This window comes from Aureobasidium namibiae (genome assembly GCF_000721765.1).
Source record: "Aureobasidium namibiae CBS 147.97 unplaced genomic scaffold scaffold_6, whole genome shotgun sequence".
In the NCBI taxonomy this organism is placed as follows: domain Eukaryota; kingdom Fungi; phylum Ascomycota; class Dothideomycetes; order Dothideales; family Saccotheciaceae; genus Aureobasidium; species Aureobasidium namibiae.
Genome location: NW_013581203.1, coordinates 31,972 through 56,672, shown reverse-complemented (window position 1 = coordinate 56,672; position 24,701 = coordinate 31,972). Strand labels below are relative to the sequence as shown.

The 24,701-nt window shown below is 51.3% G+C and overlaps 13 protein-coding genes across 13 annotated transcripts; 6 read left to right on the top strand and 7 right to left on the bottom strand.

The window, feature by feature from the left end:
• Nucleotides 1-439: 439 nt before the first annotated feature.
• M436DRAFT_43577 (shikimate-5-dehydrogenase) lies at nt 440-1,369 on the bottom strand (the record flags this gene model as incomplete). Its single annotated transcript, XM_013572971.1, has 1 exon — nt 440-1,369. One exon carries the CDS (start codon nt 1,367-1,369, stop codon nt 440-442), a length of 930 nt encoding a protein of 309 aa, XP_013428425.1.
• Nucleotides 1,370-1,656: 287 nt separating this feature from the next.
• M436DRAFT_44272 (uncharacterized protein) lies at nt 1,657-2,679 on the bottom strand (the record flags this gene model as incomplete). The annotated part of the gene is made up of 1 exon (XM_013573106.1): nt 1,657-2,679. The coding sequence occupies one exon, from the start codon at nt 2,677-2,679 to the stop codon at nt 1,657-1,659; it is 1,023 nt and encodes a 340-aa protein (XP_013428560.1).
• Nucleotides 2,680-2,916: 237 nt separating this feature from the next.
• Nucleotides 2,917-5,172, top strand: M436DRAFT_44364 (WD repeat protein; the record flags this gene model as incomplete). The annotated part of the gene is made up of 1 exon (XM_013573121.1): nt 2,917-5,172. One exon carries the CDS (start codon nt 2,917-2,919, stop codon nt 5,170-5,172), a length of 2,256 nt encoding a protein of 751 aa, XP_013428575.1.
• An 819-nt stretch (nt 5,173-5,991) lies between these two features.
• Nucleotides 5,992-7,563, top strand: M436DRAFT_71651 (c-24(28) sterol reductase; the record flags this gene model as incomplete). The annotated part of the gene is made up of 3 exons (XM_013573225.1): nt 5,992-6,848; nt 6,917-7,248; nt 7,334-7,563. 3 exons carry the CDS (start codon nt 5,992-5,994, stop codon nt 7,561-7,563), a joined length of 1,419 nt encoding a protein of 472 aa, XP_013428679.1.
• Nucleotides 7,564-7,808: 245 nt separating this feature from the next.
• Nucleotides 7,809-8,276, bottom strand: M436DRAFT_80628 (uncharacterized protein; the record flags this gene model as incomplete). Its single annotated transcript, XM_013573298.1, has 2 exons — nt 7,809-8,060; nt 8,103-8,276. The coding sequence occupies 2 exons, from the start codon at nt 8,274-8,276 to the stop codon at nt 7,809-7,811; spliced, it is 426 nt and encodes a 141-aa protein (XP_013428752.1).
• Nucleotides 8,277-9,857: 1,581 nt separating this feature from the next.
• M436DRAFT_44292 (putative aryl-alcohol dehydrogenase Aad14) lies at nt 9,858-11,056 on the bottom strand (the record flags this gene model as incomplete). The annotated part of the gene is made up of 2 exons (XM_013573111.1): nt 9,858-10,694; nt 10,745-11,056. The coding sequence occupies 2 exons, from the start codon at nt 11,054-11,056 to the stop codon at nt 9,858-9,860; spliced, it is 1,149 nt and encodes a 382-aa protein (XP_013428565.1).
• Nucleotides 11,057-11,624: 568 nt separating this feature from the next.
• Nucleotides 11,625-12,742, bottom strand: M436DRAFT_43744 (cathecol 1,2-dioxygenase; the record flags this gene model as incomplete). The annotated part of the gene is made up of 3 exons (XM_013572996.1): nt 11,625-11,895; nt 11,963-12,444; nt 12,506-12,742. The coding sequence occupies 3 exons, from the start codon at nt 12,740-12,742 to the stop codon at nt 11,625-11,627; spliced, it is 990 nt and encodes a 329-aa protein (XP_013428450.1).
• Nucleotides 12,743-13,157: 415 nt separating this feature from the next.
• On the top strand, nt 13,158-14,146 carry M436DRAFT_44078 (Aminoacid dehydrogenase-like protein; the record flags this gene model as incomplete). Its single annotated transcript, XM_013573064.1, has 2 exons — nt 13,158-13,374; nt 13,425-14,146. 2 exons carry the CDS (start codon nt 13,158-13,160, stop codon nt 14,144-14,146), a joined length of 939 nt encoding a protein of 312 aa, XP_013428518.1.
• Nucleotides 14,147-14,610: 464 nt separating this feature from the next.
• On the top strand, nt 14,611-15,395 carry M436DRAFT_62596 (putative pathogenesis associated protein Pep2; the record flags this gene model as incomplete). Its single annotated transcript, XM_013573162.1, has 2 exons — nt 14,611-14,738; nt 14,810-15,395. 2 exons carry the CDS (start codon nt 14,611-14,613, stop codon nt 15,393-15,395), a joined length of 714 nt encoding a protein of 237 aa, XP_013428616.1.
• A 949-nt stretch (nt 15,396-16,344) lies between these two features.
• Nucleotides 16,345-17,385, top strand: M436DRAFT_44083 (xylose isomerase-like protein; the record flags this gene model as incomplete). Its single annotated transcript, XM_013573067.1, has 1 exon — nt 16,345-17,385. One exon carries the CDS (start codon nt 16,345-16,347, stop codon nt 17,383-17,385), a length of 1,041 nt encoding a protein of 346 aa, XP_013428521.1.
• A 2,203-nt stretch (nt 17,386-19,588) lies between these two features.
• On the bottom strand, nt 19,589-19,771 carry M436DRAFT_43838 (uncharacterized protein; the record flags this gene model as incomplete). The annotated part of the gene is made up of 1 exon (XM_013573012.1): nt 19,589-19,771. A coding segment is annotated over one exon (183 nt), but the record flags the coding sequence as incomplete, so codon positions are not given.
• A 667-nt stretch (nt 19,772-20,438) lies between these two features.
• Nucleotides 20,439-23,072, top strand: M436DRAFT_62593 (shikimate dehydrogenase substrate binding domain-containing protein; the record flags this gene model as incomplete). The annotated part of the gene is made up of 2 exons (XM_013573161.1): nt 20,439-22,811; nt 22,851-23,072. 2 exons carry the CDS (start codon nt 20,439-20,441, stop codon nt 23,070-23,072), a joined length of 2,595 nt encoding a protein of 864 aa, XP_013428615.1.
• Nucleotides 23,073-23,297: 225 nt separating this feature from the next.
• Nucleotides 23,298-24,275, bottom strand: M436DRAFT_43816 (shikimate; the record flags this gene model as incomplete). The annotated part of the gene is made up of 1 exon (XM_013573007.1): nt 23,298-24,275. One exon carries the CDS (start codon nt 24,273-24,275, stop codon nt 23,298-23,300), a length of 978 nt encoding a protein of 325 aa, XP_013428461.1.
• Between the last annotated feature and the right edge of the window lie 426 nt (nt 24,276-24,701).

The following is a 24,701-nucleotide window of genomic DNA, read 5'->3' as shown; positions in this document are numbered from 1 at the left end:
GCAGTTCAGGATACAGTCAGACAATAGCCGATATACGAACTAACTGCGAGTATGGTGGAGCATCAGGGAGGTAGACCGGGTAAGAAATCTTCCGACCAAGACAAGTTGGCTTGGCTCCTCCATGCATTGCTTGCCCTGACCACGCAACGGCACGCGTGCTGCTAGCCGATACATCTTGTCCGAGCAAATGAGACCCACCCAGCCGCGATCTGGTCTGGACTCATCAAGATTGGTATGTGGTTCGTATTCGAACGGTTCAACTCCATGCATCAGCTGATGCGTGTTTACCCTCTCGACTACAGTTTGACGGAATGTATTGTTCAGGCACCCTACATGTGAAAGGACAGAAGATCATATGGAGTCTTTGGAATATAATTGTCTGATCATCCCCATTTATAGCTGTGTTCTTGGTCTAGGCGTGTAGTCTGTAGCGATTGATCTATAGTTTGGCATCTGCAAAAGCAGGGTTGAACGTTCTTCCCAGAGCGTTGTTCACGGCCTGCATCATCTCCATCTTAGGCGCAGGCTTGCCTGTCCATGCTTCGAACTGTCCGAACGCCTGTTGTTGCAACACATCGATGCCATCAAATACATTCCAGTTCGGAGCTGCCAATGCTTTGGCAGTGATGGCAGTCTGCTTTCCATATGCCATCTCTACCAGGACACCCCTCTCCACTTTCGGAAACAGCCAATCTGGTACGTCCGCCTCGGTAAATACTTCCGCAGGTATGCATCCGACAATGACTGAGATTTTGAGCGATTCCCTTTGCGAGCGCTCCTCGAGGATGTGAAGAGATTCGACAATTTCGATGTTGTGATCCGGGAAGTTTGCTACTAGTTGTTGGGCTCGTTCTCTTGTGCGATTGACGACCACAATGTTCTGGATACCCAGCTTGACAAATGCGTATACAGCAGCTCTGGCAGCACCACCAGCGCCCAAGACTACTGCTGTCGTTCCCGGTACGTCGAAATCAATCCTGCCGCCTTGGATACAGCGAGTGATGCCGAGCCAGTCAGTGTTGTCACCGAAGAGTTGTCTTTTGTTGCTGCCAGGTGATGTGGAAGCTACGATGGTGTTGACAGAACCCATGACTCTCGCTTCCTCGGATATGGCATCCATATATTTGCCGACTTGCAGTTTGTGAGGAGCTGTTACTGACAAGCCGCCGACCTTTGGATCCTGAAGCAATCTTTCAACAGACTCATCAACATTGGGAACTTCGAACAAGCCATAGGTGTGAGGTAGTCCCAATAAACGAAAACCAGTGTTGTGTAGAAGTGGTGAGAAGGAGCCTTTGATGTTGTAGCCAAGCAGATAGTATTGAAGACCTTCGGTGATGGCTTGGTCTTTTTGGTTGCGTGTAGCCATTGGACTGTCTCTTGTCATCTGAAATATCCGCGATGTATAATTCGATTGACAGTAGAGTTTGGATATGAGCTGGGATGTATGTAATGGAATCGATTTCAAGAGAGTGGTTGTCCTGTTCGGGCAGACGGTGGTGACGGGTAAAGGCTTTACCGGTCTGGGCGGGAGGACCACCTCGATTTGTGGAGACGAATGAACCAAACTTTCCCAAACGGCCGTAAAGCTCGATCCGCTCAAGCAATATTCACACCTTGTGGATATAGGAAGAATAATGTTCCAACGAAGGGTTCTCAGGATTGAAAGGAGTTCGGAGCAGGCACGGAGCCAATCCTCTGCATCATGTCGTGGTATGCTTGGCGCATGTATCGAATCTCGGCGTCTTGCTGTTGCAGTCTCTGATGTAGGGCATCATTTTCCTTCTCAAGATCCTGGACTCTCAGGCTTGGATGTAGAAGCTGGTTGTTGGAAGTTCTAGGCCGATAGACTGGAGAGGGTTGATGGTCTTGAGTAAGGGCTGGTGAGTCAGGAACGGCATCACGCATTGAGGGAAGTTGAGTTTCTAGAGGAAGCTGATAGTCCACGACTGGGGAAGGCTCAGGGTAGTCATGGGCCGAGGATGGATTGTGTGATTCCTCCGGAGGTGCTGACCAATCTTGTTCATGCTCAGTCGGAGTGTTGGACTCGGAGGCGGCATCCTTGGCCAGCTTTGCGGCTAGCCTCTTGCCAGACAACTTATAAGGACGATTCTGATGCAAAGGATGGCCTTTGGGATATCTGCGTATCAGTGTGGGATTCATCTCACGGGCGATGTTGTAAACACGATCCCTTCCGACAATCTTGAGCTCGGGATATTTTTCACGTAGATGCGTATAGAGCTCGCCGCGATGCATTTTCACGACATGCTCGTCTTTGTACTCTTCGGTAAGGACGTCTTTGATGGTGTCTTGTAATGCTTGCTCGTCGGTTTCCGGACGGACGCGCTTGTGCAAACCAAGCTTCTTTCGTGTCTCCATGACTGTGCGGCGGTTGATGACATGACCAGCGTCGTTCAGGATCTTACTGATGGCTACATCTGTTTGATATGGACCATGAAACAGTTTGGTTAGCTGTTCCTGAATGGCGTCCTTGTCTGGCTGTGAGCGTTTGGAGATGCCCCAATTCCTGAGGTGGCGCTCGAGGGTGCGCTTTTTGCAGGTGATTTTGTGTTCAGCCTCAAGCTTCTCGATGACTTGTTGTACAGTCAGGCCGTCTTCCCAGATCCATCTGCGAAGGTCTTCCTTGCGTTCCACTATACCGGCGATTGGGGGAGGCATGTTGACATGGCGTTGGCGGAAAACGTAGGCGGATGGCGGTAGCTCTGGCGAAGCGGGAAGCTGCGACCGAAAAGAGAGCGAAGCGCCAAGAGCAATGAGGCTCTGCGGGACAGCCCTCGGGCGACCTGCCGCGGCGAAAGAAGTGGAATGCGGAGAAGGCAATCGCTCCTGCTGCAAAAAAAATGTCAGCAGCGAGTCGCGACTTCCCAAATACCCAACACATCAACCCTCCGCACAATGAAGTTGTCAAATCCATCGGCGGTGCCCGTGTACACCATCTCTGGATCAGCGACTGCCCGTCCCCTGCCCGAATGGCTTGCGCGACAGAGGAAGCGCAGTCTCAAGCAAGACCCCGAGTGGGCCAACAGAGTCGAGCTGCTGCAGGACTTTGAATTCGAAGAAGCCTCGCAGTGCGTGAGGGTCAGCGACGATGGCGAATGGGTCATGAGCACCGGAACCTACAAGCCTCAGCAACACGTTCACTACCTACCGCATCTGTCCCTGTCGTACGCCCGCCACACCGACTCGCTCAACCAGACCTTCCTCCTGCTGTCGTCCGACTACACCAAGTCGCTGCATCTGCAGACTGACCGCACCCTCGAATTCCACACGCCCGGCGGCATGCACTACCGCACTCGTATCCCCCGTTACGGTCGCGACCTCAAGTACAACAAGCGCTCGGCTGAAGCCCTCATCCCTGCCTCGGGTGTCAACGCGGATGGCATGGGCGAGGTCTACCGCCTGAATCTTGAGCTGGGACGTTACATGAAGGCTTACGAAGTCGACGTTGGCGGCGATGACTGGACCAGCTCAGGCGCCGGTGCCCTGCAGGGCGGAATCAACACAGGCTGCGTCAACACGGCCGCCATCGCCGAAGACTCGCACAACCTCCTCGCCTTTGGCACGAGTATCGGCACCGTCGAGTTCTGGGACTCGCGCTCTCGCAGTCGCGTCGGTCTCCTCTCATCTCCTACCCAATCACAAGAGCAGCGTCCACAAGTCACCGCTCTCGAGTTCCACCGCTCTGGCCTCAACCTCGCAACCGGCGACTCTGACGGCATCGTCCACGTCTACGACTTGCGTTCCCCCATGCCACTCCTCACAAAAGACCAGGGCTACGGCTACGCCATCCAGACTCTCAAGTACATGTCGCCCACATCGACACAAGTTCAGAGCGAGAAGCTCATGTCGGCCGACAAGCGCATCATCAAGATCTGGGAAGCCTCCAACGGCGATCCTTGGACCAGCGTTGAGCCTGCTGTCGACCTCAATCACGTCGAGTGGTGCAAAGACAGCGGTATGCTGCTCACTGCTAACGAGGGTCGCCAGCAACATTCCTTCTTCATCCCTCAGCTGGGCCCTGCTCCCAAATGGTGCTCCTTCCTCGACAACCTCGTCGAAGAAATGGCCGAGGACGCCCAAGACCCGTCTGCCTTCAATGCTGGCGCACAAGAGACTGGCGCCGTCTACGACAACTACAAGTTCCTGTCAACCCAGCAACTTCGCGAACTCAACCTCGACCACCTCGTCGGCACCACCTCCCTCCTCCGCCCCTACATGCACGGTTACTTTGTCGCCCAGAAGCTCTACGAACAGGCTCGCCTCATCAGCAACCCCGACATGTTCGAAGAACAGCGCGCCAAGTCCATCGCCGAAAAGATCAACAAGGAGCGCGAATCTCGCATCCGAGGAAACAAGGCTGTCAAGGTCAAGGTCAACAGAAGACTGGCAGAAAAGATGGCTGCAAGAGAAGAAGCAAACGAGCGTCGCAAGGCCAGACGTGTCTTGCGACAGGGAGGAGACGAGCCACAACCACAAGCAGAAGGAGAGGACGAGGAGGATACAGACAAGCCAGCCAGAGGTGTTCTCGGCGACGACCGTTTCGCATCGCTGTTCCAGGACGAAGACTTCGAGATTGACGAGCAGTCGCGCGAATTCCAGCTGCACAATCCCTCGACCGTCCCTGTTGCCAAAGACGCCGAGCGGAAGCGTGGTCTCACAGCTGTCGAAGAAGAAGCCAACCAGTCCATCCACGGCTCCTCGGACGACGAATCAGAAAGCGAGATCGACGATGCTGCTGCAGAAAGACAGCAACGCGGTGTCCAGCGTCGCAACGACCGTGGCGACGACAATACTGTCGACAAGAACCGCATCTCATCTACCAACTACCGCAAATCTGGCCACAAGTCAAAGCAGCCTCAAATGTCCGTCTCATCCTCGCAACCCAAGAACAAGAACGCAAACGCCAACCGTCGGGATCGTTCCTTCGGTGACCTTGCGCAGAATCTCAGAGATCAACCCAAGAGCAGCATCAGACAAGGAGGTGTCGTTGGTGAGAAGGAAGTCACATTTGCACCGCAAAAGGTGCAGAAAAGACCTCAAAGGCCGAGGGAGAGCTATGGTGGTGGTGATGCCGATGATGGCAATGGAAGAAAGATTCCCAGAGGCAAGGAGAGGAGAAGTGCTTCTGGTAATGTCTTCAGAGGCATGTAAGTGGTCATTTTTGCATCTGCATCTTGGTTGCATTTTGTTTAGAATTATTTTCATGTCAATATACCCTTTTTCGTTTCACATTCGTCTCTGATGCGTCTATATGTGAGAGGTTCTCATGGCTGGGATACTGTGTCAAGACTGGTTGGGGGACAAGGACAAGTCGGTATGTCCCCCTCGTATTTTCGACTAAATACAGGCGCGATCGAGGCAATTGACATGCACAATAGTCTTTGAGCTGATCAGTAAGTCCACAGAGAGCCAGTATCGGCGCAAGTTTCAATGAATTCTTTCTGTTCATCGAAGCAACTGTGCATTTCCATAGCCGCTCGCGTGACATACTTTGACACTCGGAGAGGAAGCAAGCTGGTCTAGGGCATCGACATGACCAAGTCATATCCATCTCGGCAACCACGACTCTCAGAATTTTGCAATGTGTCCTCCCAAAATCAAAGCAGTATCTGCTCTGGAAGCTCACAGACCAGAGTCAGCATAAATCACAGTCGTGGCGTGTTTCAAGATGTATCATGGCCAATCTCCCCCTACGCTCAACGCCGGAAAGCGCGGTTTCCGTGGGCTTTCCCAACCCAGGCACCATCACAAACTCTCCTTTCCGCTTTATAAACACCAGATCTCCGAGAAAATGATTCTTGCAGTGCTTGAATACATTGTTGGCTTTGCTGGTGTTGTAGTGCTTTCGGCACTTTGTTTGCATCACGGCCGACACATCTCTTCACAGGTATGTTCTTTTCGCATCCGCGACATTTTATCCAATCTCGATGTTGTGAGGCAATGAATGTGTTCTGACAAAAAAATAGCACTATGGAGAACGGACCGAATGAATTGACTGAGGATGAAGGGAGTCCTCTTGTCTCTGTTCCGGCAACGTCAGAACAACAAGAAGACCATCGTGTCGACAACAGCGGTGAACGCGAGTTCGGCGGTGCAGTGGGAGTCAGCTGCATGATGATTGGCTTCCCTCTACTCATGTACTACATGTGGATCGGAGCAACCTTTTACAATGGTCACTTACCCTCTCGCACTCCCGGACAAAGCTGGTCTGCTTTGTTTTCCCACCTGGGAAACCTCTGCTACGAACATGCTTTCCCTCACCTCAAGGCATGGACAATCTATTGGACCTTCTTGATCTTCGAAGGCGCTTGCTACCTTTACATGCCTGGTGTCTACGGCAAAGGCAAAAGACTACCCAGTCTCGATGGCAAGCAATTGGAGTATTACTGCTCAGCAGTGTGGAGTTGGTACACCACCATTATCCTCGCCGTTCTCCTCCACGTTTCTGGTCTCTTCCCTCTCTACACCCTGATCGACGAATTCGGCTCCATCATGAGCGTAGCAATAATCTCTGGCTTCCTCGTCTCCTTCATCGCATATTTCTCCGCTTTGCATCGCGGAGCTCAACACCGCATGACTGGCTCCCCCATCTACGACTTCTTCATGGGTGCAGAACTCAATCCTAGACTTTTCACTTGGTTGGACTTTAAGATGTTCTTTGAAGTCAGGATTCCATGGTATATTTTATTCTTGACTACGCTGGGCGCTTGTGCGAGACAGTACGAGAGATATGGTTACGTTTCTGGTGAAGCTTTGTTTTTACTGATGGCGCATTTCTTGTATGCGAATGCTTGTAGCAAGGGTGAAGAGTTGATTATCACCAGTTGGTAGGTTGTCCTTCTGCAATCTTGAGCCTTTTCAAATGCCAGGAAAGAAGAACTGATCTATCTCTCAGGGACATGTACTTTGAGAAATGGGGCTTCATGCTCATCTTCTGGAATCTCGCCGGCGTGCCACTCAGCTACTGTCACTGCACGTTGTACATCGCCAACCATGATCCTGCAGAGTATCACTGGAACCCTTACCTTCTGACCCTCCTCTTCATCACCTACCTCTTTGTGTACTGGATCTGGGACACGGCAAATTCGCAGAAAAATATGTTTAGAGCACAGGAAAGAGGTGTAGAGTTGAATCGAAAGACTTTCCCGCAGTTACCGTGGAAAGCGGTCAAGAATCCTGTGGCCATCAAGACAAAGACTGGTGATTCGATTCTGTGTGATGGGTGGTGTAAGTTCTGCTTCTTCTCTCTTTTCCTTCTTCCTTCTTCCTTCTTCCACTTCTTGGACGTCCAATTTACTGACATGCTCCACAGACGGCAAAGCCCGCAAAATCCACTACACCTGCGATCTCTTCTTCGCGCTTTCTTGGGGCGCCATTACGGGCTTCGATTCACCTTTTCCTTGGTTTTACCCTTTGTTCTTCGCTTGCATGATTGTGCATAGAGCCATTAGGGATATTCAGAAGTGTAGAGAGAAATACGGGGAGGCTTGGATGGAGTACGAGAGGAGGGTCCCTTGGTTGTTTGTGCCGGGTGTCGTATAGACTGGCTGCACGAAGTGAGGTGAAAAGAGAGGAGTTGGGAGCAGAGACGAGAAGGGAAGGGATGTAATGATGGAAAGGCGATTGGGAAGGTCGCCGTAGAGTGCACGTGGATACTGCACCTCTCGTATGTAGGCGTTGCAAGAGCGTGTGACTATCACGATGCACAGGAATTTCGAGCAGCAGTTAGCGTAATCCATCGGAATGTGATGTTCTATCAGCTTCCTTCAAGTCACAACTCTAGGTTCTCAAACCTTCATGCAATTCCTCAGCAGCAAAGAGTCCATCTGAAGCTCCGCAAGGAGAGCGTAAGAGACTTCAGGAGGTTTGCAGACCTGAGCCACGCGCTCTACTCTTCGAAGAATCGGTGATCTGTCGCGGTAGGCACACCAGAAACTAGAAGCGTGAGCAACCACTTCCTCGGGAATGTCCAGCTCGTAGTCATGGTTGTAGCTGTTGAAGGTGGCAAGCAGCACCGGCGAGTCGGTGAAGGAGGGTGGCTATGGCGCGACATCATCATGCGAGTATAGCTTCTTGGTCACGGCCAATCGAAGAGCCTCATCGCATGCACCCTTGTGTCGGCTGGCCATGATGGCCTCGGCGGTCGACATGCATCTACTGGTCTCCAGGTTTTGCAGAGCCATGGACTCGCGGTACTTGGTGATTGCGAGAAGCTCTGCACTCGGTGCGATCAAAAGATGACTGGAAGACGACATGGACATCAGCGCAGATCCGACACGTGGGGATCTTCAAGTAGATGTTGTAGTCGATGGGCACGATGTGATGAACGAGCTTATGAAGGATGAAGATCACTGTGGTAGATTGACTCGGAGAGGGAGATATGCGTTGATACCTGCATGTGAGTATAACTTTTGGTCAAAGCCAGTCGTATGGCTTCCACTCATGATCTCTTATAGCGTTTTGCCATGACGTGTGACTATCACAACCCACAGTAGTCATGTGTGGACAGCAAAGTGTCGACCAAGATGAAAGAGTTATCGAGCTCCCCCCGAACGATACTCTAGTCTTGAAATCACTGTGCCTTGTGACAGCGATGACTCTCTGGATGAAGCGTGATGAGGAGAGCTTACTAAGGCACACAGGGATATGAACCTTGTGTGTCCTTCTGAGCGCACGTCGTGATTCTTCGCGAGCCTTGCTCTCTTGATGGTGTTGCACTTGTCTTCACCTTGGAGGCGATGGTGGTTATCGCGGATCGGCGCACGGCGATTGGCAGCCGCAGGTCGTCGTCTGGCGGTGAGTCTAGCCTGTCTGATACGCCTGTCAAGCTCGATGCGATTGATTGGGGGCATTCTGAAACATGTGGTGGAGATAGAGGACTGAGGTTGTCTGATGGTTTGCGTCTGTCGGAATGGAAATGTTGGATTGATAAGGTCGGCCAGAGGCTAGTGGTTAGACAGTGTTGAATGAAAGATGCTCACATGAGAATTGTGGTGATGAAACTATGCACAAGTGGGTTGTCACCAGAAACTATCATGTCGTCTGATTCCAGACGAAGGGATGAATTCAAGAGATGTGAAGCATGAGAAGAACATGGAAGGCGACCCAGGATTCGAGGACATTCTTACTCCGAGAACAATGGACATATGATTAGGACTGAGTTGAGGATCAGCTATCTGCAAGCGCTGTAGAGTCTTGTAGTGCAGTGAGCAGGTGACGCAGCCAATGCGGTGGCTCTCATGGCGGCAGAGCTGAGCGCGGTCTTTGGTGTAAGGTGAAGACATCTTCAGTATCGTAGGCGAGTGTGATCAGAATATGTATGATGCACGAAAGATCAGAATCCGATGCTGGTGAAAGAGTGTGCAATTCCGTTCTCGAAGTTCGACTGCAAGTGAGTGAAGTGACACACTCAACACGTAAAGATAGATCTCTCGCGTTGACCACCTGGGCCTTGGCGTGCTCTCTTCTAGGATCTTCTATCTGTCGGCACCTGAGATCAGGGTCATGGGAGGGATCGAATGTCATTCTCCCTTTTCTATCCATCCAAATGCTCGGGTTGTGGTATGTTATTCTCAGATCATGTTGAGACATCTGTTTCGTCAGCAGTTATAACGACAAAGAGAACGAACACTGTACATGATCAACTCATCTCCCATGGCCCTCCTTTTCGGCCACTGCATCCATCACAAGGTCAACGCGGAAGGAGAGGCGTGGCGATGGAAGATATTTCTTCCAAAGAACAAATTCATGGAGAATCTCTTTAAGCTTCATCAAGAGCCGACGTCGATTGCGAAGAAGGGAAACGCATTTTAATTTTGATTTTTATCTCATACGATCTATTCGTGACCAATTGGCTTGGCCAACTTTTGCCATGCAATAGATGCAGAAGCACCGAGCAAAAAGTTGGGCTGACCAGAAATAGCAGGGTTCTCTCCAATGAAGTTGTTGGGGAAACCGATATCAAAAGGCTTGACATCCTCAAGCTTTTTGATCTGGGCATCGGAAAGCTTGATAGTCAAAGCCTTGATGTTGTCATGCAAATGCTCGACCTTGCGTCCACCGACCAGAGGGAAGACATTGGTCGTCTTTGACATGACGTAGGCCAAAGCAACGGCAGTAAGAGTGACATTGTGTTCGTTGGCTACTTCTTCGAGAGCAGCACTCATCTTGACTTCGTCGTCGGACTGCTCGGGGGGGCCCATGAGTGCGCGAATGCTTTCATTGTTCTTCTTGCGCTCCTCGATGGCGGCCTTTGTTTGGAATCTGCCTCCACCGAGGACATCCCAAGGTGCGAGGGCCATACCGAAATGACGAGCCATGGGGATGATTTCGCGCTCAAAGTCGCGCAGCATGATGTTCCAGCGGCCTTGATAGATGGAGAAGGGAGTCTTGCCGTGGGCTTTGGCGTAGTAGTTTGCGGCCGAGACGACCCAGGCGGGTGAGTCTGAGATACCGAGGTAGAGGACTTTGCCTTGCTCGACGAGGATGTGTAGACTGTCCATGATCTCTTCAATCGAGGTGGTGTGGTCCCACCAGTGCAGGTAGAGGATGTCGATGAAGTCGGTCTGGAGCTTCTTGAGCGAGTCGCGGACGCTCATGTGTAGAGAACGACGGTCGTTTCCGCAGTGATTGGCGGCTTTGCCCTTGCCGAGAGCGTAGCCCTTGTAGTCGGTCTGGAGACAGGAGTCAGCCCATGTCGAGATAGAAGTATAGGTTGACCTACGGTGAACTTTGTGGCAATGACCATCTGGTCACGGTTGCCACGCTCTTGCATCCACTCGCCGAGCCACTGCTCCGACTGCTCGTTCTGGTAGTTGTTGGCAGTGTCGATGAAGTTGCCTCCAGCTTCGACAAAGGCGTCGAGAAGAGCGAACGACTGCTTCTTATCCATGCTGCCCATCATGCCGGCCCAGGCATCTCCGATTGACATGGCGCCGAGCTGTAGAGGAGAAACGCGGATACCGGCGGTCGAGGACAGGATGCGAAGTCTGCCGAGCTCGGTGGCTGGCTCGGGCGCGGGTTCGAAGAATGACATGGTCTGATAACTTTTGATAATTCTGGCAGAGATGCGGTGATGGATTTGATGCAGAGAAGCTCGAACGGTCTGTTGACACTTTATACCATCAAGGTCCGGAGTTAGAGCTTCGAGCTTCCCCTCTAAATTCCAAATATCGGCGTCATCGCCGGAGTTAGCACTTCTTGTCCGCTCATGCTGAGAAACAAACCATTCGGCCACCGGGGCGACTTTGTCCCACAACATACCCAGACAACGACACGCTCCGAGTTACATCTCAATTGGGCCCCAGTCCTGTTGCAAGTGCAGAATAGTATTCGACGAGAGCTATGAGTGCAGAATCCCGTCCATCAGATCCTTGGCTCCGAGCGTCAGCTCCTCTCGAAACGACATGCGATCATGTTGTGAGCTGCCTAGATGCACAGTCACATCCAAGTCGGAAGCCCATGACTGAAGATATCTGAGGCAACTTGTCTCTCTGAGGTTGCCCTTAGTTCACAATGCTTTGCGCATTCGCATAAGGTTTTCGGTTTCCTCCGACCAGGATGGGACGAAGCAGTGCCTCCCTTTGTGCTGGATCCCACAACTCTCAGTCGACGTCCGGTACGGGAAGACCATCCAATAGCTTCATCCTCAAACCCAACTTCTCCATGGCAGTCATGGCCTCCTTCTCTCGCAATGACCGTGCCTCCTCGTCCGAGACAAGCACAAAGTCATATGTCAACAATCTGCAGCCCTCTGCTACGCCATACTCTTTGGCTTGTTTCGGTGTCACAGTCTTCAGGTCGACAATAAGGGACTCTTTCACACCGAACACAGCATCCGAGGTCTCGTAAGGGTCGCCGCGAAGGTAAAGGGCTCTGTGCAAGGAGGTCAGCTTTGGTACACACATAAGAAGGGCACCAGATTGGTCCGACCCTCACTTACGTTATGAGATGATCGTAGCCAGGCTTATCGAACATGAAGTGCATGTGACTTGGTCGGTAAGGATGGCGTTTCAACAGCTTGAGCAGTTTGCCAATGGGTCCGTCGTGTGGGATAGGATATGGCACTGGTACAATGGCATTGAACCAGAAGTTGCCCTCATCATCGCTCTGCATAACCGCACGTCCATCTGGTTCCTGGCGTCCGGCATATTGCACGTCGTAGAAGCCTTTGCTGTCTGTTTCCCAAATGTCGATTTTGGCGCCGGGGATGGGTTTGCCGGAGGTATCCTTTACTGTGCAGATGACGAGACACGGTTCGCCGTCTGGATCGTGGGATAATGTGCCACCATTCGATTCGGTCATGGCGTCGTGAGTGTGGAATGGTCCAAGCACTGTGCCCTCTGTGCTTGAAGCAGGCTTGGGATGGTCGATACTGTCAACGAGTAAAGAAAGTCCAATCACGTCGGAAAGGAGGATGAATTCCTGTGCAAGACTCAGGTTCCTGCACACGATGTTTTTATCGTTGTGGGACTTTTGTACTCACCTGTCGCACATCTGTACAAATCTGGCCAACTTGGGTGAGGAACTGGATCGCTGCCATCCACTCGTCTGTGGAGAGTCGAGTCTCGCGTGCAAAGTCATGTACATGCTTTACGAGACTCTTCATCAGATACTTCAATCTCGGGTTGGGACATCTCGAATTGATCAAGTGGACGTTTTCGGTGATATTCTCGATAGTCAGGTCCTTGAGAGGAGGAATCTCAACTTGTGAAGGATCCATGATCGCGATGATGAGTCGTACGCAAATATCTTGAATCGAACTTGTTTACTCAAGCTTACGATATTGAGGTCACGGGCCGTCTTTGTATACAAGCATCATCAGAACCATGCTCGATGCCTCTCGGAAATGACCAAATGTCTCTCCGCATCCCCGTGTCGTTGCGAAGGCGCTATGGCTAGATCGAGCCGTGGAAACATGTCGGGGGTTGCTCCGGAAAAGAGCTTTGCCGGGCCAACTGAGAGGGCGGCAAAGCCAAAGCCCCAAATCGAGAGCAGTTGCGGGGCATTGTTTTCTGGCCCTAATCACCTCAAAGATCATTTGACAACTTGCGTGGCTGCATTTTTCGCCTTGACTTCTCGAACTGTCGAGTGCTGAACTCCGCAATCAGATTTGGACCATCCCATCAACCACTACAATGGTCACCAACCAAAATGTGATCACTGCCGCTACGCCGGACATCTCGAAGAGGGAGAGATTCGGCCTCTTGTTCGGATACCCGATTGCTCACTCGTATTCACCATTGATGCACCAGACTGTGTACGACAACATTGGATACAATTGGCAGCAGTTCTTGTTCGAGTCAACGGACATGTCACAATTTCTCGAAATCAGGCAACATCCGCAATTTTATGGTCAGTCATCTACCGACTGCTCAGAAGGAACAGACTACTGACGAGATCAGGTGCATCTGTCACAATGCCTCACAAAGTCGCAATAATGGCGCATCTCGACGAACTGACAGACGAGGGCAGAGACGTCGGTGCATGCAACACCCTCTTCCTTAAACAAGATGGCGACAAACGAATCTACGTGGGCACAAACACCGACGTGATCGGAGTCCGAGACGCCTTCCTCCAGAACGTCCCCAGCAATGTCTTCGAAGGGAAGCCAGCCATGGTTGTCGGTGGAGGTGGTGCTGCCCGCAGTGCCGTCTACGCGTTGAAGAAATTCATGAAGGCAACGACCGTCTACCTGGTGAACAGAGACAAGGCCGAAGTCGACGCTGTAGTCTCATGGTGCAAAGACCATGGTTACGGAGACGAGTTGATCCATGTCGCAACAGCCGAAGAAGCACAAAAGGCTGAGAGCGTCAGTGCAATCGTCGCATGCGTGCCCGACTTTGCTCCTTCGACTGCCGCCGAGATCGAGGCACGCAAAGTTCTCGAAACCTTCCTTAGCAAGTCAAAGGGCGCAATGTTGGAGATGTGCTATCACCCGAAGCCTTGGACACAAATCGCACAGCTGTCAGAAGACGCAGGGTGGAAGGTTATTCTAGGCACTGAAGCCATGATTTATCAAGGATTTGCACAGGACACATGCTGGACGGGAAGGACTCTGGCGGACCTACCTGTCAAGGAGGTGAAAGCTGCCATTGCAGAACAGTTGTCAAAGACGCTTCATTAGTTTCAGTCTTGACGATATCGCATAACTTGCATCTGGCGTTTCTGGTTTCGGAGTTCAAATGTCATTACGTCCACGTCAAGAATATTGCCTCATGTATCATGGAAACATGTCAATATGTCCTTCTCCTGAACAAATTCGCGCTTTCCACTCTCATCTATGTCTCGGTCTTGTTTCCCACGCTTCACCTCCATCGCAGCCAAGTCGGCTCCGATATTGCTGGATGACAGCTCGTATCCACCTTGATGGCTCGGGAAATGTTTTAGCCGGTGTCGTGAGCTCCTCTCCCCGCGTCAGGCTCTCGGCCCCATCATAGCTCTGATCAAGTGGGGGGACATGTGAACGTATATCTCCATAGCCAGTTTCCATCGCAAAAGAGAAACATTGCACTCGAAGCTCGAATTTGCCACACACTACTTGTTTCCCCTCTCGCACCTGAAATCCAAAGCTTCTACAACTCTGCAATAATGCCTGACTTGCACTCATTACCAGAGAACTCACGTCCAGAGGCCGCGTTCCGCAACAATGGCCCGGCAGATCTTGTCATGGAGCGTTACAAGCTGCGTGAGTTGGCAGAAGGTTGGCCTTGCTACAGGTGAGCTTTGCGCGATCCATTCTCATTGCTGAAGTTTCCAAAAGGTTCTGATTGACTAATCCAATGATCAGAGATTCTTGCGAATGGGAGAATCTCAAGTCAATATTCCACCCCAATGCCTACATCTACACATCCTGGACGGGACGCACACACTACGAAGACTTCATCAAAGCCAGCCAAGGAGGCATGGACAAAGGCGTCTTCATCATGCACAGAATCCACGGCACAACAACAGACATCAACAAAGAGGCCACCCGCGCTGTAACCAAAATGAAGGCCACCATCACCCAACGCTTTGAGTTTGAAGATGGCATCGAAGCTGATGCAGAGTCCGATTGTCGTTTCGTCTTTTTCTGGTCAAAGGACGAAAAGACGGGCAATTGGGGAGCTAACTATGTTCGCCATTTCTACGAGAAGGACAAGTTGATTCCTGTGGATCCAAACAAAGTGCCGAAGATTGACGCTGAGGCGGCCAAGGAGTATCCGATTGGTTACAGATATCTTGCATACTGTCAAGAGAGGACTATGGGGGTCAAGGTGATTAGGGATTTGCCTGGTCATCGCAGAGAGTCTGGAACGACTGTCAATGGTGAGAAGCACGATGTACTGTACAAGCAGATCAAGGCCTGGATGGATGGAGAGAATGTTCAGGTCTAGATATAGTTGAGAGAGTTACGCGCTCATCCTCGTACCAATTCATACAATCGCATATTCATCTTCCTTGTAGATGCGCACAGGCCGGATTGTAGAATGAGCCACTTACTTCGGCATACTGCAAAGTGTCTTTAGCTAGGTATGAACGCGGTTGTGAGAATGGACGTCAGAGGCACAAAAGCCTGTACATGTCGAGGGGGACGTGGCTATCTCAGATAATAGTGTTTCTGTCACCTTGTGAGGCGTGCTTCGATGCCTGCGTCGAATAGTGGCAATACTCCCGACAGCCATTTTATAATCATGAGATATCGGTTACACCGCGGCACAACCTAGAGACTACGTCTGCTGTGGCACAAAGATATACAGCAAGATTCAACAGAGGACACCTGATCATTTCCCATCCCGTATATCGGATCTAGATCACCTCATTGTCGAGAAAACTACGATCAGGGTGCTCCTGCTAGCCACATCCGTATCAAATACACCGCCCAACGTTTCTGCCAGGCTTCGGCTGCACTCGGACAAGATATCATCCCAATGGTTGATGACATTGAAAACACACTGTCTGCCCCTTGATCCAATGAGTGGGTGATCACCACTGACTGACGATAGAACGACGACCTGTACACACACCGGTGTTCCGAGGTTCTCTACATGATCGTCGCGCAACATTCTGATTATCCGGCGCAATCGGCTCTGTCTTTTTCCGAACCAACCCGATATCCACAAATTGTGGGGAAGCAGAGCTCCATCAATACATATGATGATGATCTGACTGTAGGACAAATGTGCTACAATTCAACCACACTCTTCTTCTACCCACACTCTTCCAAGATAGTTTGGCCCGAGTCTATCGTATCTTCCGTACCAACTACCAGCAACTGCAGATCGGGGACTTGCAAACACCACAAACCCATCTGCCCACTTACTCATCAGTCACAACACCCCGAAAATGAAGTACTCTCCAGCAATAGCGTCCATGAGTCTCGGCCGAGCCTGGGTCCACGACTTCACCAAGAAGATCAAAGCCGCATCCACATCAGGCTTCCGCGGCATCGAAATCTTCTACGAGGATCTCGAATACCTGGCACGACAAATCGACCCTTCAGCACCCAAAGACGCCACACCTTCTCCCTCCCAATTACTAGCAGGCGCAAAGAAGATGAAGGAGATCTGCAACGAAAGCAACTTGACAATCATCGGACTACAGCCATTCCTATTCTACGAAGGCCTCAAAGACCGAAAACAACATGACAAATTGATCGAAAAACTGCACGTCTGGTTCGACATTGTGGATATCTTGGACACAAACACCATTCAGATTCCTGCAAACTTCTTGCCCAAAGACCAGATCACCGGAGACATGGACACCATCGTGGCGGATATGGTCAAAGTCGCCGATTTGGGTGCAAACCGCGCGAAACCAATCCGCTTTGCGTATGAAAATCTTTGCTGGAGCACTTATATCGATACTTGGGATGCAGCCTGGGAAGTCGTGCAAAGAGTGGATCGCTCAAACTTTGGAATGTGTTTGGATACTTTCAATATCGCTGGGAGAGTCTGGGCGGATCCTGCTTCTGCGACGGGTATGGTGGAGGATGCTGAGAATGCTTTGAATGCATCGTTGGCTGAGATGGTCGAGACGATTGATGTGGCTAAGGTGTTTTACATCCAAGTCGTGGATGCGGAACGCGTTGATCCGCCTCTGGATGATAAGCATCCTTTCCATGCTGAAGGTCAACCGGCTCGCATGTCATGGTCACGCAATGCTCGATGCTTCATCTACGAAACTGACAGGAATGCTTATCTGCCTGCGGAAAGAGTCGCCAGAGCAATTATCGAGGGTTTGGGCTATGAAGGTTATGTATCTATGGAGTTGTTCTCGCGAACACTCTCAGATGCGGCGCCAGATGTTCCTGAGACTCATGCTCAGCGCGGTATCGAAGCTTGGGAGAAGTTTGTGAAGGCTTTGGACCTCAAGTTGAAAGCTTGAAGGTAATCGAATGTAGGGAGATTGCCGATGGAGTGTCGTCCAGCTCCCGAGGATACAAGCCGAGCACGCGGCTATCCTATGCAGCACATTCGGGACGGGCCGTGATGAGTTCGGGTATGGATCAGGGCAGGATATGGCGTGCTGGAGGGATCGATCAAGGATTAAGGTTGTCGAAGTCCATGAAAAAACCAAGCGACTGCATAAAGTCCTGGTTGTTGCCCGTGCTGAAAAGGGTTAGTAAAGTGCCATAGTCTGAGTGAATTTTGATGACAAAGAATTATATATGATACCTCTCATTTTCCTGGAGCAGAGCCAGATAGTCACGTAGTTGTGCAGGTGTGTCTGCAAGCGGATTATGACCACCCAATGCAGTGGCGTCATCAAGATAGGACGCTCCTGTCAGATCCATCTCCATTCCGATCTGATCCGACTGTCTGGATGTGACGGTATGGAGAGCAAGGCCTTGGCCAGAGTCAGTCCCTAGACCAGTCGCCGACAAACCATGCTGCGCTTCATCATTTATGGTAGCGTTAATTAAGTCTTGTGCTGTGAAGTTTAGTAGATGATGGTCAGATTGACCGACCAACGTCGTCCCTGTCAGATCTTGTTGTTCATGACCCGATACATGATCCCAGCCCCACATCGCTTTGTATTCGGTGATTGTGTCCTGGAAATTCGTGAATGTCGGTCCGTAATCGTTTGGATCGGGAGTCGACCCTGACGCCACCAGAAGTATAAGCACACTCATGGAGACCGGCATAGCTTGTACACCAAATCTGTTACTAATTTGAAGCAAAATTCCTGCGATGTCCTTCACGGGCCCTTGTTGGAGAACATCGCAGAAGGCGTGAGGCTGACCGTACAATTGACGCGAGGCGGCAATGTGGGATACGACGGAGTAGAACAAGAGAAGGTGAAGTTGTGGCGGTAACACGTTTTTTGTGTTTTGTTGTGTTACGGTCAGGTGCCGCGGTCGGTTGTAGCTCCAGGCCTCGACAGCAGCAGCGAAGTCGATCTCCAATGTTTGTTTCTGCATGACGTTGTTCAAGATAACAAAAAGTTTGACCAGGTGATTGAAGGTACTTGAGATACGGCTGGGCGCTGTCATACCAGCACTGGTAGAGTCTCCAAATCGCCGTGATCCGAACTTGTCGACATAAGGCTCCCACTCGTCTGACCCAGACTCGTCGCAAGGTGTAGATGTAGGCAGATCGTCTAGCGAAATCTGCGGCCGTACTCCCATAGTTATGGAAAGAAGAGTGTCCATGACGAAGCATCCGGCAAGAGCAAGTGCACGTTGTCGCTGGAACAAGGGATCACCCGGAGATCGCGTGGATGTGTAGGCAGAACAGAAAACAAAGGCTTGAGCTAGCATTGACCTAGCTAAGACCAACTTGTTACATCCTAGTTGGATGCTAGACCACAGGAGCAAAGCCTGACCATAGTTGAGGTAATCGTCCGGTATGGGGTCCTTTGAAAGGAGGTATTTGGATGCGGATTGGAACTGAGCGACCCTCGGGGAATAGACACCGTTGGAATGTATTTCACCAAGCGCTAGGACCGCCCATAGGGTCGCATACTCGCCTCGATGGCGTTCGTCAGGGAGAGCTCGATGATCAGTGTCGTCTTGGTAGTTATATGCTATTCGGAAGAGCGCATGCCGCTCAAGCATTGGAAACCATGAGTGTTCAACAGCAAGATAGACCTGGGCCAGGGACTGCCAGTCTGACGGAAGAGGTGAAAAATTCGCTTGGGTCGTCGTAAAAACTTGCTGTGACGGGTATAATGCATCTGACACGACCGCAGCTGCCGCTATTGGTGATGGCATTTGCTGCAAGGGCAATGGCGATGGTGCCCGCGGTAAAGGTAATGGCGATGGCGCTCGTGGTGGTGAGCCTGAAAAACGATCATGCTGTGGTAGAGACCAGGTCAGTATTGATGCCTGAGTAATATCAATCTGACTGTCCATGTCTTCTGGCTGTCCGGCTAAGGTGGTGGTATATTCGCCATCCAGCATCATTTCGATGGCAGAGGGTATGCCGCTGTTTCTCCAGCAGTCCAGAAGATCATCTGCGCGGTGATCGCTGTCATTTCCGCCATTGGTGATGATGGTGGAAAGATTGGCAAGTAGATCATTGACGACAGCTTGACTACCATGGACCTTTTTGAAGACCAGACCCCAGAGTATTTCGGTGGCTCTCACATAACCAGACTGAAGACCGCGACGCTTTGCGATGGTTCCGTAAGTACATTCGGCGTCGGAAGCTTTGCATGTAGAGCAGGTTGGGCGTTCACTGTCGCATTTGTATTTCTTACGTCGACATCGGTGGCAGGCCTGAGTGACTCGCTGGCGCTTCCGAGGAGGTTCTGTTGCAGTTTGGGACATGACAGGAAAACCTCAGATTGTGCGGTACATGTAATGGCAAAGTGGTGTTCTCGTCATGCGCTGTGTGGCCAATCCCAGAACGGAGATTGGCCGAATTGTGGTCAACAGCTGGACAAGTGTAACACTGACGAGAGCGATCTGCGCTCGTGGGACAAACTACACTGTCGCCGAAGTTGTAGATCTATTGCGAATCCGGCATGCAGTGGATGGAAGCAGATGCTTGAACCAATGTACAACTTCAGTGACAGCAAGAAAAGACGTGTCGCGTAGCTTGAGCGACCGTTCTGGAGCGGGGTACAGGCTTCGTCCAGAAGTCGTCCTTCCAGAAGTTTCAAAAGCACGTCAGCACACGCAGCAAGACCGGTGCCGTCTGCTGCAAATGTGTGGCCGAATGGAAGCATCCAAGGTTTCGTGTCGCACCGGGGACTTTTCGATATCGGCCATCATGGTGTTTGTGGCTTGCGACAATGTTCCAGCACACGACGCGGCTGAGCCAGGAATGTGGACCAAAGTCTAACAGACGCCCGGCAAGGTCTTTATCCGACCTCGATCGAGAGCGGCAGCGCGGCTCTTGGTCCCGGTCGCGAAACACCATGATGGAGAGAAGTCGTTGGAGTATTGTATCCCATGCTGATACCCCGACTATACCACATGTGCCTTCGTTGACATGACTGACACTGTAGTACTGTCTTCCTCGTCGGCCTCTTCTCCCAGCGGCATCAAGAGACGTCGGGTTGAAGGACCCACCTACCATGCTTCGTACCCTGTCGAACCTCCTGCCTATCGCCGATTCGCTACCAAGACGCCCGACGCTGTAGTCCATCGCTACAGCATCACACCAAAGTCCCATACGCCGTCTGTTCGCGAGACGCACACGCAACCGCCATCAAGAGCCAGGACTCCATCAGACCAAGATGCTTCGATTGTCTTGGTCGGCACAAAGGGAAGCGGTCTTTCCTCATTCGCCGTCATCGCTGCCACTGCCTTGCGCTATCGCTTGATAGACACCGAGAGCTGGCTCGTTGAGCATTACCGCATGAAGAGGTCGGAATACATCAAGACGAGAGGGTTGAGTGCCTATCGCAAAGTGTCAGCCAAGGCCTTGGAGGATATACTACATCAACACGGTACGAGGTGTGTGCTCGTCTGCGGTCCTGAAGCGCTCGAACCGCATTGTCAAGCTCTCATCCGTACCTTCGCCTCCACACATCCCGTCGTCATGATCAATCGCGACCTCCCCGTGATTAGAGAGTACCTCGGCCTTCCAGACACTAGCGAAGTCTTGCAAATCCTTGGACAGGGACGCCAACTTTGCCGTCGGATATCCAATCATGAATTTTACAACCTACCCGAGAGTGAGGCCGCCAGTCCGCTCTCCGCCGAGCTGTGCCGGAACCTCAGAGGTCGAGGTGAACTCCACAATCCGCCTCAGCTCCTACAAAATGTCAAACAAGACTTTTTGCATTTTCTGAGTCTGTTGGCCAGAACCCCGCCGCGCACAGGTTCCTTGCTTGGTCCTGCACCACCGTCAGAGCGTGATTTCTCCACATCGTTGCTGTTGCGATTAGAAGACAGTGCTGATACAGACTTCAGCCTTGTCGACCTGAACCGTGGCACTGATGCAGTTGAATTAGTCGTACCATCTCGTCCGTCGCAGCAGACTCCGTGCCAGAAAGATCGCATCAGTCGTACACTCCAGATGATCCGACGGCATTCAGAAGCTCCCGTGCTTTATCATGTTGAGTGTCAAGACCCGGGTCTGCTTTCACCTAAGCAGATGTATCTCGATCTGCTATATCATGGGCTTCGTCTCATCCCTGATTTCATCACGATAGATCTCGACTGTACAGATCGTCAGATCCGTGATTTGACAAGCTCGGCGACTCGAACGCAGATCATTGGGCATCGCTTCTACTCCATGTCACGCTCTTCGGTCTGGTCAGATCCGGCTTTACATAAGGACTTCGACCGTGCGGTTACACTGGGCTGTCATGTTGTTCGCTTTGTCTGCCAGGCGAAATCGGCATCAGAAGATAGAGCGTGCGCTTTGTTCCAAGCCGCAATCGCTTCCAGATCCAAGACCCCTCTCATAGCTTATACCACTGGCATCCAGTCCAGGTCGTCAATGGTGCTCAATCCGTGTCTGACACCGGTTCGACAGCCAGAGTTACCGAGCTCGGATCCAAGCCTGTCCCTTCTCACCTTCAAGCAACTCATGAGAGCGAAATTTTCGAGCTTCATTTATCAACCCTTGCATTTTCACATCTTTGGCGCAAGTATCGACTACAGTCTGTCGCCCATGATGCACAATGCTGCCTTTGAAGCCCTGGCCATGGATCACAACTATTCTATCAAGCAGTCTCACGACCTGCGTGACTTCAACACCCTCGTAGACGACTCATTCGGAGGTTCGAGTATCAGTCTTCCCTTCAAGTCTGAGATTCTAGCGCAGCTAGACTCAACAAGCGAGGCGGCCAAGGCGATACAAGCCGTCAACACGCTATTGCCATTGAGAGCTGTGCCAGATGGAGACAAGGCCACAGCAGACCCGCTATGCCGATCGCACAAGAACAGAGCTGGACCAGTCGTCGGGCTTTACGGCGAGAACACAGATTGGACTGCAATTTATACTTGCGTATCTCGATATCTCTCGCCAGCGAACACTATTCAGTCCAGCTCTTCGGCCCTCATCGTTGGCGCCGGCGGTATGGCTCGAGCTTCAGTCTACGCCTTATTGCAGATGGGTGTGAGAAACATTGTGCTGTGGAACCGGACACACGCCAAAGCTATTCGGGTTGCAGAACATTTCACTCACCTCTATAACGAGCCTCATTCCAGACTATTCAACCAAGCATCTACGGATCAAGGTTGTCGTATTGAGGTCGTCGAGACGCTCAACTCGCCTTGGCCAGAAGGGCTTGCTCAACCGACGATCGTAGTGTGTACTATTCCTGCGCATCAAATTGGAGACGCACCACCTCCTGAGTTCCAAATTCCCCAGCAATGGTTCCAGAGCAGGACTGGAGGAGTCATTATCGAGGTAAGTACGAAACTATTCGTGACCGTACCAGACTGACAGGTAGACAAGCTTTCGTACAAGTCAGCATGGACGCCTCTGCTGCAACAAGCACATGATCGAGCGCATAGAGGTTGGATCTGCGTTGAGCCTCTGGAGGTCTTGATTGAACAGGGTCGTGCTCAGTTCGAGATCTTCACAGGGTATCCGGCGCCTCAAAGGGTGATGAAGGATGGTATCATGGAAAAATATCTAGCGATGCACGCTGTCCAAGATGATAACTGAGTATCTCACCAGATAGCGTCGGTCGGTGGTCACCATCGTGGCCAACATCTGAATATGACATTCTTGCACACTGCTACAGCCTGACAGCTATCCCATTATGGACGTAAAATCTTGTACCTGGTAACTAACATGCCATTCATCGATGCTCATTTTTGCCTATAGGGCTATTGTTTATCTATTGTTAATACATAGTGAAATTTGATATGACCAGTCCGATGAGGTAGATCACTCGATTACCAACTCGTCAACCTCGAAGTTGATGCCTGTGCTCTCTCCTGCGGCCTTTCTCAAGGTAACCCAGGCATCACTGGCCAACTGCGGGCTAATGACCTCTGCGTCCGACTCTGGGCTGATCCATACCCTGTACTGCTCCTGAATCTGATGTCCGATGATCTCCGTGCCTTCAACGATTTGCCAACCATGTGCTTTGGCCAACTTGATTTTCCTGGTTATTCTGGGCTTGAAACACATGTCGAGGAAGACTCCCCGTTCCTTTGTGTTTGCCAGGTAGTAGTCGAAGATCTTGATGGCCATCTTCTCTGATGGGGTGTTTGGTACGCTGTCAGGAACACAACACACGATGTAGTGTGGTGCTGGCAGATCTTTTGCTTGCTCAACACTTTGAATGTGGATGATTTTGCAGACTGGCTCTCCCGAGTCAGGACTTGAGAGCAAGGCTTGAGTGTCGGTGACCAAGTCCTCGACTTCCTGGACATCGCGGTTGACCACGTAGAGGACTGGGCTTTGAAGCTCAACAGCCAATGCATACACAGCAGCGCGACTTGCACCTCCAGCTCCGACAATCATAGCTGGCTTACCCACACCCTTGTCGCTGGCTGCAAGCAAACACCCCTTGATTCCTCTCCAATCTGTATTTGTGCCCTGCAACTTTCCATCAGGCCTGATGTAAACATTGTTGCAAGCACCGAGTTTGACAGCCAAAGGGTCCAGGCCGTCCAAATGAGACATTACGGATTTCTTGTATGGCATCGTGACGACTGCGCCTGCAAAGTCCGGAGCTGTCATGATGTCCATTGCTGCTTCGATGGTCGGTGCTTCCGTTGCTACAAAGGTCCATGGTTTGTCGAGGGTTTTGCATATGTAGTTGTGCATAAGTGGTGCGATGCTGTGGCCCACACCGATGCCGATGAGGTGGAGTTTCTTTTGGCTGGAAGAGCCATTTTGCGTTTGCGATTGAGTCATGATGATGGTTGATGCTGAATGTCAAGTTGCAAGTGTGTTCTCTTTACCATTCGCAGAGTGCAGAGTCGCTTTTGATGTAGTCGTCGTAGATCCAAACACTGCCGCTTCGAGCGGAGCAAGCATCGGATGATATCTTAGCCGAGCTTCCCCGTGCGAGCTGGGAGTCGGCTCAATCATGGGACACTCTTCGCGTCATCCAGCCTTTGGATTTCGCGGCTCACTGACTGTTACGTGTCTGATGTCTTCTGGTAGAAACCACTTGATGAACAGCATCAACTATTGACAGATTCAGGAACATCATAGGTAAAGCCTGCGTGTACACCGTGGCTGGGCGTTGATCTGACGACCTTATGGCTCTTTGTCAAATCGGAGGTATGTGATTCCGACGTTCCGTCTCTCAGAAACATAACGCTACTGTTTGCCATA